Below are 19,836 nucleotides of genomic sequence, written 5' to 3' on the forward strand. Positions count from 1 at the left end.
CACTTTCTCTTACCAAACCCACTACTACATAAAAAATGCAATTGTTATTTTATTTAATCAACTTTTCTTGAGCCCCGTAATCCTACTATGTCTTGCTCCCCATTATTGATTAAACAAATGCATTATTCCCCACTATCACATGTCTTGTCCCCCACTATATTATTTTAATACCTTATTTTAATATTATTAGCTTAGTGGACAGAACACTCAAAATAAATAATTGTTCAGATTTTCAATTCCAAAAATACCCCTCTAAAATTACTGAAATTACCATTCTACCCCTGAAAATACTGCAATTTACCATTCTACCCACATCAGCTATAACCAATCCTCCTAATCAATTAATAAACAAACTCTGAATAAACAAACTCCTAATCAACAACATTCATGAATTACTTCAACAGAGTCAGATTCATATCAGAACAAACTTAACAGAACAAACAAGTAGATTCAAATCACTAAACTCAATCATCAATTGATCTTCAAATTAAATCCAACAACATTACAACCAAGATAAAGGATTCAATGATTCAGAAACATTGTTTTGAACTAGTAAGGTCAAAATTGATTCACACAGATACAAAGGAATAAACTAACTATATTGGGAATAAAATCACAATTAACTTAGACAAAACCTGTACGCCCAGGGAACCAAACAACGTGATGAACAACAAAGAGCAAACTGACACCATTTTGACTGAACAACCAACAACAAACTACAACAACTGAAGGAAACAAGATAATATGACAAATAATGGAGACAAACGATTATGTAAAACTTCTTATGTGATTCAGCAATTAAACAAACAAGCATCACAAATGAAAGGGCCAAGATATTAGTATCACGTGAGTCATAAAACTGGAACTAAGGAAATCGAACGAAAGCAACTCATACACCCACGATGCAAGATCTGAAAATCGAAAGATGAGCAAAGTTAGAATATGACCTCTTAATAGAAACTTCTTTATTCTCAACATCAAAGAAACTCCATTGAAAAGCTCGATTTTTTGAATCACGAGTGAAACTAACGAAGGACGATCTCATTGGACCCGAACTCAAACTGGCGACTGGACACGAACTCCGAACCTCAGTTTCCGCCACCTACACTGTTTTTCCGCTACTCAATCTGGTTTTTATTTTCTACGGCAGGTGTGTATGTGTATGTTTCTCGTCTCTTGCAGTGAGGACGATGGGTGAGGGTGATGTGCTGGAGAAGATGATGTTGGGTCTGTTGGTGGCGTTGGACGCCGATGGAGAAGGCTGGAGCTTCGCGACTGGCGTTCGAGCTGGGGTTGTTGTGGTCGTGAGGACGTGAGCTGGGTGTGTGCGATGAAGAAGACGAAGCTCAGGCGTGGTTGTGAGGACGTGAGCTATGTGTATGGTCGACGGTAATGGAGGTGAAGAAGATGAGAAGGGTTGTTTGGTTGGTGTATTGGTTGCTGCTGTGATGGTCGTTCATGGCTGGAGCTTCGCGACTGGAGGGTCGTTGGTTGTCGAAGACGAAGCAGCGGCAGCAGGTGAAGGCGGATGACTGGAGTGAGGGAGATGGTCGTGGTCGTGGTGGAGCTGGAAGGAGGGCAGCCATGGATGTCGAGGGAGCTTGGAGATGGTCGTTTGGAGAAGATAAAGAGAAGAGGGGGGGGCGGGTGTTTTAGGGTTTTTTTTTGTTAGGGATGGGGAATGAAAAATGAAATAAAGAAAGGGGTGGTACGTTTGGGTTATGGGGCGGACCGGGTTGGGTTGACCCGGTGGGGTTTTGGTTCTTTGGGCCTGTGGAAGAAAAGGCCCAATCCGATTTTCTTCTTCTTTTATTTCCATTTTGCTTCTTTTTTTTTCTTTTCTTAAAACAAAACTAAAATTCCAAAAATTCTAAATTAACCTATAGAACTAAATTAATTTATAAAAGTACTAATTAAATCTTAATAACAATTAAGACACGATTAAATAGCAATTAACGATAAAATCACACAATTTGGACACTAAATGCTAAAAATGCGAAATACATATTTTTGTAATAATTTTTCATTTTTGTAAAACAAACTTAATTACTCCTACTTGTAGAAATAAATGCTAAATGCAAATGCGACATATATTTGTATTTTTTTTTAATTTAACAAATAAAGATGCACAGACAAATATAAATAATTAATGAAAAATAACCCAAAATTCATAACAATTGCAAACAGACAAAAATTATTATATTTTAAATTTTTGGGAGTAGTTCTCGTATAGGGCAAAATCACGTGCTCACAGTGTTGACTCTTAGCAACTGTGATGACCCGGCCAGTCGTCTCAGGAGTTACCGCTCCATTTCCCTCATTTCAGCTTCTTTACGCTTCGTTATCCTTGTTTTATGTGATCGAGTTGATTAGTTCGAGTTCGGAGAGGATTTGGTAAGAAATGAGACACTTAGTCTCTTTTAAGAAGGCTTAAGTTGGAAAAAGTCAACCAGATGTTGACTTATGTGTTAGAAGGCTCGGAAGTGAGTTCTGATGGTTCGGTTAGCTTCGGGAGGCGATTTGTGTCTTAGGAGCGCGATCGGAATGGGTTTTGGAGTTGTAGAGAAGATTTAGGCTTGAATTGGCGAAATTGATATTTTGACAAATTCCGGTTGATAGGCGAGATTTTAATATAGGGGTTGGAATGAAATTCTGAGAGTTGCAGTAGCTTTATTGTGTCATTTGGGATGTGTGTGCAAAATTTCAGGTCATTCGGACGAGATTTGATAGACCTTTTGATCGAAAGCATAATCTAAGAGTTTTTGGAGTTCTTAGGCTTGAATCCTATGTTAAATTGGTGATTTGATGTTGTTGTGAGCGTTCCGAAGTTTTGAGCAAGTTTGAACGATGTCATGAGATGTGTTGATACAACTGGTTTGAAGTTCCGGGATGTTTTAGTGCAAAAATCATAGATGTAGCAGGTCTACAGGGGTTGCAGGCCCCGGAACCCACTCACGCGGTCCGCAAAAAAATGAGTGCGCCCGTGGTGAGTGTTGTGCGGACCGCATAAAATCGGGCGCGGCCGCGGTAGGCGTCGCGCGGACCGCACAAAAGTGGGCGCGGCCGCGTTGAAGAACCTTCCCGCTGGCCCTACTTCGAAAGCTCATATCTTTTGATCTACAAGGAATTTTGAGGTGATTCAAAATTGAATTTTGTAGACCTTCGTGTCTAGTTTCCATAAAGGTAAAGATATCGCAATTTGGACATCTGTAACAAAAGTTATGGTCAAAATACTAAAACCTGTCACTACAAAGGGAGGCCTGTGCGGCCGCGGTTGCCTTTGCACGGACCGCACTGGCTTGCGTGGACCGCAGTCGTTTTGGTGCAGCCCGCAGTAGCTGAAACCTTAGGGGTACCTATAAATACGAGGTTTTGGGTTTTATTTAATATTTTGATCTAGAGAGCTCGGAATTTGGCGATTTTTCGAAGGTTTTTCAAGAAATTTACCGGGGTAAGTGATTTTAACTCATATTTGGCTAGAATAAATGAATCTATCACTGAATTCATCATTTAATTCGTGATTTGAGATGGAATTTGGGAAGAAAAATTGTGAAACCTTTCAAAAATATAAAATGATGAGTTGAAGGACCAAATGGTATCAGAATTGGATAATTTTGGTATGGTTAGACTCGTGAGGGTATGAGGATTCTGAAAATGTAAATTTTACCCGAATCCGAGACGTGGGCCCGGGGCTCGGATTTTCATAATTTCGGGATTTTTGATATTTTTCGAATGTTTTCTCTTGGGCTTTGTTCCCTTAGCATATCGTGACGTATTCGTTCTGATTTTGGATAGCTTCGACGCGCGTGAAGGCCAATTCGAGGGTCAAAGGTGTCGCGAGCTAGAGGATTAGTCAGTTCGAGGTGAGTAATGGTTGTAAATGATATCCTGAGGGTTTGAAACCCCGGATTGCACATCGTAGTGCTATATTGAGGCAAGATACACGCTGGATGATGAGCATGGGGTCTTTCACTACTGGGGATTATGACTTGGTCCATCCCGATTGATGACTTTACTGAATATTTGACTGAAATTCATTTGTTATCATCATGATTTGGGCTGATTGCCATATTTGGGCTTCGTGCCAACTATTTGAACCCTTCGGGGATTTTTATCACTGTTTCCTTACTGGTTGACTTATTATTTGAACTCAGTCCTGTTGATATATACTGTTTTACAAACTCAGCCACTTTTACTCAGATTTGAAACTTAAATGATATTTCTACATCATGTTTTGGGCTAAGAACTACTGTTTTACTAATGCCCAAGGGGCTTATGATGATTTCTGGACTAAGTGAGGCCGAGGGCCATATGTGAGGATATGCTGAGTGATATGAGGTCGAGGGCCTGAGATACTATTTATGCCATGCGATGGCTTGAGTGATGTGAGGATATGCTGAGTGATGATGCCACGAGGTGGCTTGATATAACGCTTGGGCCGTAAGGGGCCCCTCCGGAGTCTGCACACCCACAGTGAGCGCGAGTACCCATGTGATTTGAAACAGTGGTAACAATGACACTGTATGATGCAATTTGGTCAGGTAACAATGGCTGACCATTATGCTGAGTGATTGATATTATGCCCGAGGGGCTGATATGAGTGATTGTGAGGTAGCCCGAGGGGCTCATACTGCTCTGAGAGTGAGCCCGAGGGGCTGATACTGTACGGAGTGACTGATACTGTGCTCGAGGGGCAGATTTCTACTTGTATTTTGATACTGAGCCCGAGGGGCAGATTTCTACTGGTTATTTACTGCCGAATTACCTGTTTTACTTGTTTTAAAAAAGAAATATCATTTGATTCTTCACTGATTTACTGCTTTAAGTGATTTTTACTGCTTAATATGGAATTGCTTTGTGTCTTTACGTGTTTTCATACTTTCAGCCATTATTTATAATTGTTACTCACTGAGTCGGAGTACTCACATTACTCCCTGCACCGTGTGTGCAGATTCAGGTATAGCAGAGTCCGCACCTGAGCGATGATTCCTTCCAGGCTAGGCAGTGATTTGGAGTTACGAGGTAGTTATTGACGTCCGCAGCCCCTTGTCTCTCTTCTCCTCTATCATTTATATTTTCTTCAGACTGTTGTATCGGATTCCGTACTTTGTAGACCTATAGCAGATTCTGTAGTAGCTCATGACTTGTGACACCCCGATTTGGGCTGTGTCGGGATGGTTCCTGCTGTTATTATCGTTAAATTCCGCAATTTATGAGTATTATATTATATGTTATTACTGTTTATGATGATTAACTGTTTAAAAGAGGTGTTCAGTTTGGGTCTGGCTGGCCTTGTCTTCACGAGAGGCGCCATCACGACCGGGTTCGGGGATTGGGTCGTGACAACAACCTTTTTCTTTTTTTCTCTCACACATTTATATTCTTAAGAATTTTCTACATTACACGAAAAATTAATAATAGAAAAATATTATTTGAGTAGAAAAGCAGTTCAGATATAATATAATAATATATTATCGCATGGATTTTTTTTCTCAATTTCGACGCTCTATGCAGTCCATTTAGCATTTGTTTTGGTATTGAATATTATAGAATAGTAATGTATTACCACTATGGAGGATTCTTATGAAATTACTTTTTATGAAACCTTCTTGCATATTTTTAATAAGAATTCAATAGACAAGATTGTATTAATTTTAAAATCTTAAATATTAAAAAAATTACTATAAAAGTTATTGTAGTTCAAAAAATTAAGTTATTACAACTATGTTCTTTTGTGTGAGTTCTTCTGTTTAATATTTTAGGGCTATTTTGATCTATTAAATATTATATTCGTGCTTTTATAATGATATAAGCTCTCCTGTTTCTGAATGGATTTAGACAATATAATACGTTTTTAAATTAAATTAGTAATAGAATTTTTTTAAGAAGTATATCATAAAAGTAATAGGATTACATGTCTAAAAATATGCCCATATCCGGAAAGTAATTTTATTAATAGAAAATTTAACATGTTCCTAAATGTATTAGGTTTACATGCTAATATGTAGTATTATATATCTATGCCCGAACATAATTATACTAATGAGATTCCTAAAGGTAATCATGTAGGATTCCTAACGTGTAGTATTATTTCCTAAAACTAATAGGATTACAAGCCTAATGTCTAGAATTCTGGTTATGTCCTTTTATTGTGAGTTATTATGCTTTAGATGATTGTTGTATTATTATATATAAAATTCTCTCATTAATTAAATTTTATTGTTCATTCATATAAATAAATGTTTAAACCATCATGCGTCATTATAAAAGTGGGAACCCTAAAAATTAAAAGTTAAATTATTGAAATAACCTTCTAAATAATTGCTTAATTATTTAATAATATTTAAATAAAAGAAAGTGACTTTTGGACATTTACGAAACGTTCCGTTAATGAGACTCTTGGACTTTTCATGAACAGAGTGTGCTGACATTGGGTAGTGTAAATTTGATTCTTTATATATGAATTTTTCTAGTAACAAACATTGAATTTATTTAAATAAAAAAATAAAATTTAATTCATAAAGGTTATCATGTAGGATTATTAGTCCTAAAACTAATAGGATTACATGACTAATATCTAGAATTCCGATTATATCCTTTTATTGTGAGTTATTATGCTTAATATTAAAAGGCTATTTTTGTAATCCAATATTTTATTCATGCTTTTATAATAATATAGATAATACTTGTCTTAATGTGGTGCTTCTGCATCTCCATTTTCAATATACAAATAGTATCCAAATCATGGGTATTATTGAATTATAGTATAACAATAGGAATACAACAACAACAACCACCCAGTGAAATCCCATAAGTGGGATCTAAGGAGGGTAATGTGTACGCAGACCTTATTCCTACCTATGAAAGTAGAGATGTTATTTCAGAAAGACTTTCTGCTCAATATAATAATATGGATATAGATAACAAAATAGTATAACGAGAGGTATTTTTAAACTATTTTAAAAATACAGGGGTAATTTTAGACCTTTGCCGCATAATAAATTTTTGTATCATAAGATGGTACTTTCAAACAAATAAATGACTTGATCTTGTAATCTTCTTATTGTTTCAAATCAAATGATCGCACTAACCTTTTTGTTAAAAAAAATAACTCAAGCTCAATCTCTTGAAAATTATGCTGTAATTTACAACCTCTTCTAATTTATGCAGTAATTTACAATCTCTTGTGGAACTTTAAACTGACATGATTCCTCAGCAATTTTCAATTCTTTCACCCTAGAAGAATTGTTTGTTAGTAAACTGTATTTGTAAAATAATTCTAGAGAAAATAAAATAACATAAACAGAAATATAAACGAAACAAAAGTTAATCTGAGCCCATTGAATTCACAGTGTTTCCTTAAGGAATTTAATCCCCTCCTAGTACTCCAAGGTTATTGTCACGATCCGGATTTCCCACCCTCGGGAGTCGTGATGACGCCTACTAGTGAAAGCTAGGCAAGCCAACCAATTGAACTATCTACCTTATTTCCATTTTTAATCTGATAACGGTTAAGAGCCAACAATTAAATAACAACAGAATTGAATAAGTGGAAGACTGCATTGTAAAAATTTAATAATACTGCTAATACCAATCCATAACAAATCTACCCAAGTCTGGTGTCACAACTTTACAGACTGTCTAGGAGTACTACAAATAAAGGTCTGAAAGAAATAAATACAACACTGTCTCTGAAAATACATGAAAGAAACATGAATAGTAGATAGAAGGAGACGCCAAAGCCTGCAGACGCCTGCAAGACTACCTCGGATCGCCTAATGAACTAGAAATAGTAATCTCACTGCGGTCCGAAGTCTACCGCACTGGGATCTGTACACAAAAATGTACAGAAGTGTAGTATCAGCACAACCGACCCCATGTACTAGTAAGTGCCTAGCCTAACCTCGACGAGGCTAGGACCAGACTACCAAATAAACCTGTGCAAGATAGCGTACAAAAATAATATGAAGCAGATATCAATGATGGAAACAATGATCAATCAGGGATATAAATAGCAGGCGACAAGAACACCATAAATGTTTCTCAACAAATAATAAATACAAGTGCAATCAATTAATCAAGTCCTTCAAATATAAATCTTTCGCCTATAAATCCTTCAAGTAATAATCTCTAAGATAATATGTTTTTCAATAAATATATTTCGAATATATTTCCTTCAAATAAATATCTTTCAGATAAGCATCTTTCGAATATAATTCTTTCGAGTAAAGGTCACCTTGTGACACCTCATTTCATAATCATAAATAATATAGGTCTCAGCCCATTTTCATATTTTCACGGCACCTCATGCCCATATTTTGTCACAATCGCACGGACAACTCACGTGTCATTAAATAAAATCATAATATTTTCCCTGGCACTTTGTGCCCACATATTTCTATCTCACATTGCACAACAATATTCTCATGTTACTCAACTCATAGGTTCCCTAACCCAATACAATTAAGAATGTTCAAGGAGCCTCCTTCACTTAACATAAAGTAGAGTACAACTTCCAACCCAATTAGGAAATCAACAAGAAAAGATGAAGTTATTTTTAGAAATCATTTGATAAAGAAAATACCATTTTCAATTAAAGTACAATATCGAAGGAATCATTACCTTTAATACGAGAAATTAATAAATCAAAATATAGTAGAAATTCCTTTTTAAATAAAGTACAACCTCAAACGGTTTAAGGAACTTTAGTTGAGAAATCAATTGAGTTAAAAAATGTAACAATTCTTGAAATTTGAAGTATTGGACATATTAAAAAAAATAAGGCGAGGTATTGTAAACACTATGGATTCCAACACAAAGGATCACAACAGTAAAGGGATCTAAACAGTTAATACACTTGAATTGTTAATAACAAGTAAACACAGCAAATAGAAAGTACACGGCATCACCCTTCGTGCTTTAACACTCTCTCACCAAAGCAATATACGACATCACCCTTCGAGCTTTAACACTCTCTCACCAAAACAATACACGGCATCACCCTTCGTGCTTTACACTCTTCCTCACCCAAGCAACAAACACAAGGCAAATAGGGTAAGGGAATCTATAACATCGAAATAAAATCAAGTAATAACGGAAAATCAGTAAACAAACGTACAGGACAACATAACTCAGTTAGAATCAGGAAAAATCAAGGACAAGTGCACGACATCACCCTTCGTGATTTTACTCTCGTCCTCAACATAAGAATCAATATAAATTGCACGGCATCACCCTTCGTGCTTTACACTCTTCCTCACCATAAAATCAATATAATCGGCACAGAATTGTACTTCGTGCGGCACGGCATCACCCTTCGTGCTTTACACTTTTCCTCACAAAATCATACACGGCATCACCCTTCGTGCTTTAACACTCTTCCTCACCCAAACAACAATCACAAGAAATAAGGGCAAGGAAATAAATGAAATTACAATAAAATCCCGGTAAGGGAACAATAGTACAACAATCAAATCCCGGCAAGGGAAACAACATCAAAACAATAACATCCTGGTAAGGGAAACAACATAAAAACAATAATACTTCCACAAGTCATATTCCTCAATACAAATTATCATATAGAGCATATACACTACGAAACGGAGTCAGATTAATCAAATTATAAGACTCACGGGCATGATTGACACCAATGTATAGATACTCGTCACCATGCCTATACTTCGTACTCAACAAATAACATATAACAGATAGGACACAACTCCTAATCCCTCAAGCTAAGGTTAGACCAAACACTTACCTCGCTTTGCAACCAATTCAAAATTCCAACAAGCCTTTGCCTCGCGAATTCGTGCCTGAAATTCTCAAATCTAGTCATAAACAATTTGATTCAGTCAATAAAAATTATAGGGATTAATTCCATATGAAATTCTACATTTTCCATTAAAAATCCGAAATTGCACTAAATATTCGCTTGTGGGGCTCACATCTCGGAACCCGACAAAAATTACGGAATATGAAACCTCATCCAACCACGAGTCTAACCATACCAAAATTACTAAATTTCGATAACATTTCGACCCTCAAATCCTCAAATCTATCCTAGAGAGTTTTCAAACTCTTCCAACTAAATTCATAGATTTAATACCAAAACTAGTAATATTCGGGTAATCTAACCAAAATTAAGTTAAGAACACTTACCCCGTTATTTCTCTGAAAATCTCCCGAAAATCGCCTCTTCCCGAGCTCCAATTTGACAAAAATGAAAAATGGGACAAAGTCCCATTTTCAGAAATAAACATTCTGTCCAGAATTCGGGGGTTATTGTTCACGCATTTTTACTGTTCACGGGGTACTGTTCATGGGGTACTGTACACGGTTCTGTTCATGGGGTACTGTACACGGTACTGTTCGCGGGGTACTGTACACGGTACTGTTTACATGCTGTAAAAGAAAATTCAACAGCCTTTTTATATCCGTTAATCTTCCGAAATCCACCCGAGGCCCTCGGGACCTCAACAAAATACACCAACAAGTCCTAAAACATAATACAGACTTAGTCGAAATCTCAAATCGCATCAAATAATGCTAAAATCGTGAATCACACCCCCATTCAAGCCTAATGAAACTAAGAACATCCAACTTCCATATTTAATGCAAAAACCAATTAAATCAAGTCCGATTGACATCAAATTTTGCACACAAGTCATAAATGACATAACAAAGCTAGGAAAATTTTTAGAATTAGATTCCGACCCCGATATCAAAAAGTCAACTCTCCGGTCAAACCTAAGAAATCTTTAACCTTAGATTTCTAGATTCCGTTAAATGGCGATAATTTAATCTAGGGACCTCCAAATTCTATTTCGGGCATATGACCAAGTCCCAAATCACGATACGGAACTACCGGAATGGTGAAAACTTTTATCCGGGTTCGTTTGCTCAAAATGTTGGCCGAAGTCAACTTAGTTGAGTTTTAAAGCTCTAGTTCACAATTTAATCCATTTTTCACATAAAAACCTTCCGGAAAATTATACGGACTGCGCACGCAAGTTGAGGAATTATTGATATCGCTTTTCAAGGTCTTAAAAATACCGAGATGATTATTTAATTTAAAGATGATATTTTGGATCATCACATTTATAGATTATTTCCTTTAAGGATAAAACAAATTACGCACTGGCGTAGTGATACTTCAAACCCCAATGTTTCAGCGAACACAAAGTTCGGTAGCAAATCACACTTACTGTTGCTTTCTTTAAAGTTAAAACAATACAGAAGAAGGAGGAGAAATTCAGTAAATCGTATGGAAATTATGAGAGAATGGACTTGTATTTATAGCCAATGTTGGGCTGAAATCTGAAGAGGTGCAACTCTTCGGAATGGTTGTTTATGCAAAACGGTCATAGCATAAATGTCATAACATAAATGGCTATTTACTCAACAATAAAGAGGGAAAATTGAAGAGGGTAGTTAATTTTCTGTTACAAAAACAGAAAATGAAAAATTGGAAACAATTGGATTTTAATATTAATATTCTTGGATTTAATATTAATAATTTGTTATTAAAACGGATATTTAATAACATTTCTGTTAATATTTACTATTAACAAACAAATTTGGTCCAAAAAATTACTCAATCAATTATTTTGACCGAAGCGGAAGCCGAAGCCGAGCGACGACAACGGCGCGAGGCTTGCCTTCTTCTCAACTCTGTGAGAGCTAGAAGAAGAGCAATTGCTTTTATACTCCATTAAAAGCCTCTTCCTCTTCCAATATGGGACAATGTCCCTTCATCAAGGAGGGAATCTCAAATGAAACTCAAATATTTTATTTTCTCCCCATTTCTCATTCACCCTCTTTTAAGCATTAATATACTTAACACCCAACATTGTTTAAGTCAATATCTCCTGACTTAGGGTGTGTTTTGTTATAACGGAAAATATTTTTCAAGAAAATGTTTTCTTGGAAAATAACTAGTAATCTTATTTATTTTTTAGTGTTTGGTACGCAAATTAAGGAAAATGATTTCTCAAGAGTATTCATAAATAATTTAGATATAATAAACATGTAGCCATAAACTTTCAAACCAACAACCTTTCGAACCCACAAATTTCATAAACTTTCGAACCGGTAAACTTTCAAAACCGCAGAATTTCGAACTCGTAAACTTTATAATTTCTAAACCCGTAAACTTCCAAACACATAAACCTCGGAGCTTATAATTTGGAACTTGTACAAGTTTGACCCTTTAAACCGATAAATAAAAAAATTAAAACTGAAAAATAAATAGAAATTTAAATTACAAAAAAATAATTTTTTGATTCGGGTTTGGGGGCAGTGGTTGGGGTGGGTGGTGCAGAAAAACGAAAAAACAGAAATTTGAAATTGCAAAAAAAAAAAATTAAGGTAAAAAAAATATTTTTTTGGGGGAGGGGGGATGGAGGAGGGGGTGGAGGGGTAGTAGGGTGGGCGGTAATGGAAAAACTGAAATTTGAAGAAAAAAAAAGAGCCTTTTTTGGAGAGGAGGTGGGTTGGGTTGGTGAAGGTGGGGAAGGTTGATAAAGAGTTTTGGAAAATGTTTTCCCTTTCTTGATAAGGAAAACATTTTCCTGCAATTGAAGGAAAATTAGTTCATAAGAAAAATATTTCCAAAACATTTAAGCCAACCAAACATGGGAAAATTGAAAAATATTTCCCTTCATACCAAACACATCCTTAATTGTTAAATCTAGTGACAAGTAAAAAGCCAACATGAAGAAAATGAGTAGATAAAGTTATGTTCTTCCTCGGTTTGGTGTACAATATTTTGCTCGAGCACAAATTTTCGCGATGAAGCATTAGGCTTGAAGATCATCAAATCAAGTTGAAGGAGCTAAAACAAGAGATCTCTCGGGTTTAATTCTCATTGTAGTGTGGGTTTATGTCCAATTATTATGTCGGTATTCACTAGTGTGTCTGTGCGGTACCAAGTTGCTCTATAATATTTTCTAAAAATTTAGACAACATATAAGAAAAGATAAATAGAACTTATAAACCCTTCTTGCGTTTATCCACCTGTAATTTATGGCTAAAATATTCATATTTTTAATTGATAGTACTTTGATGTAAAGAACTTTTACCTTTAATAAATAAAATATTGAATGAATAATATTAAAACTTTAGCCAAGGTATCAAAAAAAGGAATAATTAAGTAGCAAAAGGCACGTTAGATAAATTGGAAAATTGATTTAACAAAGGCTAAAATGAGACTTGAATGTATGTTGTTTGAATTTTTCAGTGTGAATCGTTTTTTCTCGGAGGTGGAGCCAAAATTTCAAGTTTGTGGATTCGAAATTCTAACTCTATACATAATCAAAGAATTTTTAAAGACAAATATAAAGTTTGAACCAAAGCTACTAGGTTCAGAACCCCTAACGGACACTCTGGCTCTGCCCTAACTCTCTCTCCTTGTTAAAGATCTCGAAGCCAGAATTCTGATAATAACCTGTATATCTCCGATATCCCTGGCTGACTTGTCAACAACTTCGTTGCATTTCCATACCTTAATGAACTTTAGAGAAGGGATGTCTCCAAAACAAGAAGGGATTTCTTTGAGTTTTCCGTAACAACTCAAACCCAAGTGTTCAAGATTAGAAAGGCATCCTCGGCCACAGTCCATTCTCGTAAGTGATCCATTACATATACTTTCAAGACTTTGAGTTGAGGGGATGGCCTTTCCATTCTATTCGGGAAAGTAAAAATAGCACGGTATAGTCAGTTTTTGCACTGGTCAATCAAAAATAGCCACTATTTTGCTGCAACAGAGATCGGTCCAGCATAATATATAGGAGTTCGGTGCACCTGTGTATGAACTCCAGCATATTATGATACTGGAGAGTGGAACACCGGTACTCAACATAAGTATACTTGAACTCTAGCATATTATGCTGGAGTTCCAACATACTTATCCTGGAACTCCAGTATAATATGCTGGAGTTCAAGTATACTTATGCTGGAACTCCAGCATAATATACTGGCGTATTTTTCGGGTTTTGAACAGTGTTTTCGCTCAAATTTATCTTTACATAAAAGTGGTTAAATTTTGATTACTTTTGAAATTGGACTATTTTTAAACGACCAGTTTTAAATCTGACTATTTTTGAATTTCTCCCTTCGGAAACTAGTTTTAGTTTAATTTCCAGCTATATATCTTATAGAAGGTACCAAGATAGTACAAGTAGTACAATAACAAAGAGAGTGCAGATCAGAACATAATTACGTCCAAGAAATCCATATACTCATTTGTGCTACCAGTAAGACTACTCTTACACCATAAGAGAGGATTATGCAAACATTTGTTCTACCAATAAGACAACTCTTACAGAATATAAATTTTAATTACACATAATATTGTTTTTCCCACTTAATTCCATTAACAATTCTCATATTAAAATAGGGATTCTAACAATTAAACCGCACCTAGCCAAAGCACAGACCTTTCACATGCTTCTGCCTAAGTCACACCATCCAAAGCACCTTTCTCATTGACCCAAACATGTTTTCCTCTTTCATTATTTATTTGGTAACAGACATTGTAGTAAACATTAAACAGAAATAACAACTTAGCCATATACCAAATTAAAGGAAAGAAAATTCATTCAACTGTTTTTTTTCCTCAGAAACTTTAATTAAGATTTAAAAAAGAAAAAGAAAAACACACTAACTATAAAAGCTCATGATCTTCCTAATAATAACCTTGGCTAAATACTCATCCTCCTAATTTCCTTGGCTAAATACTCCTGGATAGAGAATTGATTAAACAGAGTACCTGAATATGAATTGTTACTATTCCAACACTCCTGAATTGTTAAGAAGGGATCTCCTTAAGAAATTTGCAATCATGCAAAGCCAAGTGTTCTAGGTTGGGAAAGGCATCGTCAGCGACAGTCCATTCTTTAAAGAACTTTATCCTTTGTAGTTTTGAGTTGAGGGAACTCGCCATCCCTCACTTCCCATTCCTCATTCTCAAAGTGAATGCCTTGCAGTTTCAGTACTTGAAGATTCTGAAATGAAGCAATTTCTGATAAGTGTTGAGGATGCAGGTAAAAATCGCGTACTGTCAAGCTTTTGAGATCCGGAGCGGAGATGGAAAAGGGGATGGTTTTAGCTAAAGATGTGTTTCTGCAAAGAATCTTCAGAATTTCAATCGATGTTGGAAACTTCAATACATGGTACTGAAAGTTGTCAACACCATCGATTTCACATCTCAGTTCCCGAAGATTAGGTGTTCTTCTCAAAATCAATTCAGCATCCTGAATACAAGAAAAGTATGGAGTGGAAAGAGTTTTCAAATCATAAAGTTTTTTGGAGTTCTCAGGTGATTCTTCTGCAGTTTCTATAATGAAGTTGCACTTGGAAATATGCAGATATCTCAATTTAACCATCTCCCAGAGTGCAACGGGTAGTGACATTTGTGCATCAGATTTTCTATGATGACTATGCCGTAAAATCAGAGTTTCAAGGTTCCAACAGTTGGCTATGAATGATGAGAGTGACTGCACATGAGTTTGTGCAGCAAAATACCTCAAGTAAAATAGATCAACTGGGAAAGAACTAATTCTTATGGACTCCAAATCCAACACTTTTAAAAGCTTGAAGCTGTGAAAATTGTGGGAGAATCTACCAAATGCAACACCATTGTTATGCAAAATTATAGAGCCAACATGTGGCAAACACAAGCTCCAATCTCCAATACGATACCTGTCACCATAAATGGACGTGCGATGAGCAAGTTGCTTGTCATAGCAAACACGGTAAGAAGGACTGGCATGTTGATCCCTGCAAATATAGAAATTAGTAAAATTACAAGATACTTAATTAATTGAACTGAAAGATTACTGCTAATTCATATATTACCGTTTTATGCACAGCAGAAGATTTTCTTCTTTTGCTTTCTCCTTACAGAAATCATGCAATAGGTCATGAATGTAACATGCTTTGATCTTACCTCCAAAACTCTTCTTAGTTCCCATCACTAGATTTCTTCTAATAAGTTTCTCTAAATAACCATCGGCTATATCCTCCATAGTCTTGCCTTCGCAACCTTTTATAAATCCTTCTGAGATCCATAACTTTGTTAACTTCGAAACATTTATCACACTGTCCTCTAAAAATGCTCCGAAGTAAAGAAAGCAAGACCTCAAATGATAGGGTAAATTTTGATAACTATGTTCTATAGTGGCCCTTGTGTTACTGTGAATGTAGGGACTTAAATTTTTGGCCACTTGTTCCCAACATTCTTCTTTCTTCTCCATCTCTGCTAGAATACCAGCCACTAAAGCAACCGAAAGAGGCAACCGACCACACTTTTCTGCTATTTGTTTCCCAACATTGTTTAGGAGAGGAGGGCAGCATGATTTTGAGTTGTTAGAATGATTCTACTTCCATTATTGGCATCTTGAAAACATCCTCTTATATCATAGCTTCCCACACATCATCAAGAAGGATGAGATATCTTTTGGGGTATAAAGCTTTGCGTAGCTCATCGGCTATTTTATCAACACATTTTCCTCCACATTCAAAGTCATTACCGGTAACATCATGTAGAATGTCCAGTAACAAGTTCTCACGTGAATATACTTGAGACACACAACACTGTGCACGAATATCAAAGTGAGAAACAACTAACTTGTCAGAGTAGAGTCTACGGGCTAGAGTTGTCTTGCCTAAGACCCGGCATGCCGGTTATTGATATAACATCTCGCCCTTTGGTTCCTCTTATTAGTTGATCTCTTAATTTTTCTATGACATCCTTAAATCCCACAACTTCATCATTCATGATTGTAGACCTTGCTAAACTTGATGGCGTTTGACTTTTGCCAGTATTGTTCATTGCTTCCTCAACTATTTTTTTTCCTTGAATCTCTGCTACCTCATTTCTGATATGAGCAATCTCCTCTATGATATCCAAAAGCCAACGCTCAAGGCAAAAGAGAGGACCTTCTTTGCTTATAAAAGCATCAACTATGTATTCTACCTCATATGCTTTGCCAATTAATTGTGTAGCACAACGCTGAAATTTGTCGAGGCCATCGTGTCGCTCTTCTGCAACATCCACTAGAAATGGTTGCAAGCTCTCAAATTCCTTCTGAATTGTTTGAACTTGGTTCTTGACATAAGCGGGTGAATCTGTGTAGCGGCGTTTGAATTCCTTCAGGTTGTTTAAAAGGAAATCAACATAGCCTAATCCAAGAATCCTTGGTAATTTAGATTGAAACGCCTTCCGAGTGGTGAGGTAGATCGTTGTGCTTATATGCTGAATGTTGCCCGACAAATCAAGAACTAGTGCAGGGTTCGCTACTCCCAGTGCCATGTCTTCCTTCAACTCCTCGCCTTCCTGTAACGAGTAAACCATAAGTCCGGCATCAATAATGAAAGTGTCAATATCTCGAAGAATAAGTTCAAGATCTTGTATCGTCACAAGGAAGATATTGCCTCTCAAGAGTTTGAGCATCATTTGAAGGATATCCAAGTGATCCTTCAAAGCAACTCTCTGATTGGAGTTATTATTAGTTGGTAGGTCTGCCAAATTGTGTAGGATAGTCTCCAAAAAACTGGCTTCAGTATCAATTGCTTGCTCTTGATTTTGGATTTTGGGATACCATCCTGCAGATTGTATTGTCGACTTTAAAGATTGCAAGACATCAACATAGATCTTGCGGATGCATGGTTGAGTTGGCTTAATCCTCATTCGCAAGAGATCAGAAAGCAATACATTTATTTCCTCTGGAGCAAAATCTGGCAAATACAACCAGAAAAGCATTGATGTGTGGCCGGCCACTGCTAAAGCGTGAGTAAAGAAATTAACAATATGTTGGCTCAGAGGCTCACTTAAGCTCTTAGAGACAAAACAGAAGAAATTTTGCAGCAAGTTCAATTCTTTTAAAACATCTTCCATATGTTTCATTATAGTTCCAGGGACAATAAGAAACGTACAGCGAACATAAATGTTCACTAAATCACGAAGATTCTCCACCACAGTATCCATGAATTCCGTCACAAATTTGCGAATATCAATACCATCCTTGTTAGCTGAAAGAGGTAAGGATGATATTTTAGGAAAGGAGTATTTCGATCTAATTTCCATCTTAATCAACGAAATCTCGTTTTGTAACTTAAAGGTACAAAAATCAAAGTAAGCTAGATGTAATTCAGAAAGTAGAGCATCTTGATACAGAGCTTGGACTTTGTGAGTGACATCTACCATGTTTGGTTCATCGGTGAAGATCTGCAAGTTGAGAAACATATCGAGGAATTTGAATTCCTGTATAAAGAATTGGACTCCATTTACAAAAGTTTCAGGGTAGAATAAGCTAATGTCAAGTACTTGCAAACGTTCAAAAAGACGTTTCTTTGCAGACAGATATTGTTTATAAGACATTATTTCTCAGAAGTGGTGAGTGTTTAAAAGATAATGTGATGAAGTTGAACTGCAAAGGGGAAGAAGAAGAAGAAGAAGAGCAACTCAGATGGCTGGATTCCTGTTGCTTAGAGTAAAGATTATGACAATTAAACAACACTTACCCAAAGCACCTTTTGATTTTCCAAATGCACCTTCCACTGAGGCCAAAACAACTTTTCCTGTTTCATTATTCAAACAACCACTCCCAAAAACCAGAACGCCTTTGCCATTTTCCACCATTATAAAAATGTTATTAAATGTCGAATACGTGACTAATCCTATGTTATATTTTGTTCTCGGCAGATTTGTGACCGACTGTACTATTGCTATGTATTGCTCCAGTTGGACATATAGTAAGGTAATACTTAATACTTAAGGTACTACTTCAATACTCATCCTTAAAAGTGTTGTGATTCTCGGATCAATATGAAGATTATTTGGGAGGAAGAACAACTCTATTTCACAAGAATAGAATTATAGAGAATTTACACCAAGAATTTCTCTCTACAAAAAACCTCACCAAACTCTCTTTTTGTTCTTACAATCTCTTCCTGGATTGTATTTCAATCTCTCTGGATTGATGTTTCTGTGTAAAATATAAGGCTCTATTTATAGCCTTAAAGAAGGTGGTTGGTGGTTGAATTTTTCATTCAACAATGGATGCTTCAACAATGGTGGCTTCTAGAATGGGTTGGTGGCTTCAACAATGGTGGGCTTCTAGAATTGGTAGTTGGCAGCAGCTGAACTTATCAATTCTCCCCCTTCAGCTGCATTCCAACGCAGCTACTATTTGAAAGTTATTCCAACTATGTCTCTGCACAGCTCTAACTTTTCTTGAGTGACCACCTTTGTTAACATGTCTGCTGGATTCTCCTTCGTATGGATCTTCACTAGTTTCAACAGTTGTTGATTCATCACCTCGCGTATCCAGTGATAGCGAATGTCGATGTGCTTTGTCCGAGAATGATACATTGAGTTTTTGCTTAAATCAATTGCACTTTGACTATCACAATGTATCTTATACTCTGTTTGATTTATCCCTAGTTCTTGGAGAAACCGCTTTAGCCACAACATTTCTTTTCCAGCTTCCGCTACAGCAATATACTCTGCTTCAGTTGTGGATAGTGCAACACACTTCTGCAATCTTGACTGCCATGACACAGCTCCCCCTGCAAAAGTATAAACATATCCTGAGGTTGATTTTCTTCCATCAGGATCTCCGGCCATATCTGAATCTGTATAGCCTTCCAAGACTGGATCAGCTCCCCCAAAGCACAGACTTGATTTTGAAGTACCTTTAAGATACCTGAAAATCCACTTAACTGCCTCCCAATGTTTCTTTCCAGGGTTAGAAAGAAAACGACTTACCACACCTACCGCATGTGCGATATCTGGCCTCGTGCAAACCATGGCATACATCAGGCTTCCAACTGCTG

The 19,836-nt window shown here is 36.4% G+C and overlaps 2 protein-coding genes across 3 annotated transcripts; both read right to left on the reverse strand.

The window, feature by feature from the left end:
* Nucleotides 1-14,577: 14,577 nt before the first annotated feature.
* Nucleotides 14,578-18,627, reverse strand: LOC138868093 (putative late blight resistance protein homolog R1A-4). Of its 2 annotated transcripts, XM_070160400.1 has the most exons (3): nucleotides 17,830-18,627; nucleotides 15,856-17,736; nucleotides 14,578-15,777 (listed from the first exon to the last, which is right to left on the reverse strand). In XM_070160400.1, exons 1-2 carry the CDS (start codon nucleotides 18,377-18,379, stop codon nucleotides 16,643-16,645), a joined length of 1,644 nt encoding a protein of 547 aa, XP_070016501.1. In that variant the 5' UTR covers nucleotides 18,380-18,627; the 3' UTR covers nucleotides 14,578-15,777; nucleotides 15,856-16,642. The 2 variants fall into 2 exon arrangements, with proteins under 2 accessions (XP_070016501.1, XP_009765183.2); XM_009766881.2 differs by having other exon boundaries at nucleotides 15,856-18,627.
* Nucleotides 14,895-16,025, reverse strand: LOC104216766 (putative late blight resistance protein homolog R1A-3). Its single transcript, XM_070158548.1, has 2 exons — nucleotides 15,856-16,025; nucleotides 14,895-15,777 (listed from the first exon to the last, which is right to left on the reverse strand). Exons 1-2 carry the CDS (start codon nucleotides 16,023-16,025, stop codon nucleotides 14,895-14,897), a joined length of 1,053 nt encoding a protein of 350 aa, XP_070014649.1.
* Nucleotides 18,628-19,836: the final 1,209 nt, after the last annotated feature.

Source organism: Nicotiana sylvestris, chromosome 10 (genome assembly GCF_000393655.2).
Source record: "Nicotiana sylvestris chromosome 10, ASM39365v2, whole genome shotgun sequence".
Classification (NCBI taxonomy): domain Eukaryota; kingdom Viridiplantae; phylum Streptophyta; class Magnoliopsida; order Solanales; family Solanaceae; genus Nicotiana; species Nicotiana sylvestris.

Bases quoted from the DNA above. Each gene is read 5' to 3' on its own strand.
- LOC138868093 (XM_009766881.2), bottom strand. From the start codon at position 18,379: ATGTCTTATAAACAATATCTGTCTGCAAAGAAACGTCTTTTTGAACGT.
- LOC104216766 (XM_070158548.1), bottom strand. From the start codon at position 16,025: ATGGAGGATATAGCCGATGGTTATTTAGAGAAACTTATTAGAAGAAAT. The intron at 15,778-15,855 runs GTAATATATGAA...CTATATTTGCAG, and splicing joins CTTCTGCTGTGCATAAAACG to GGATCAACATGCCAGTCCTT.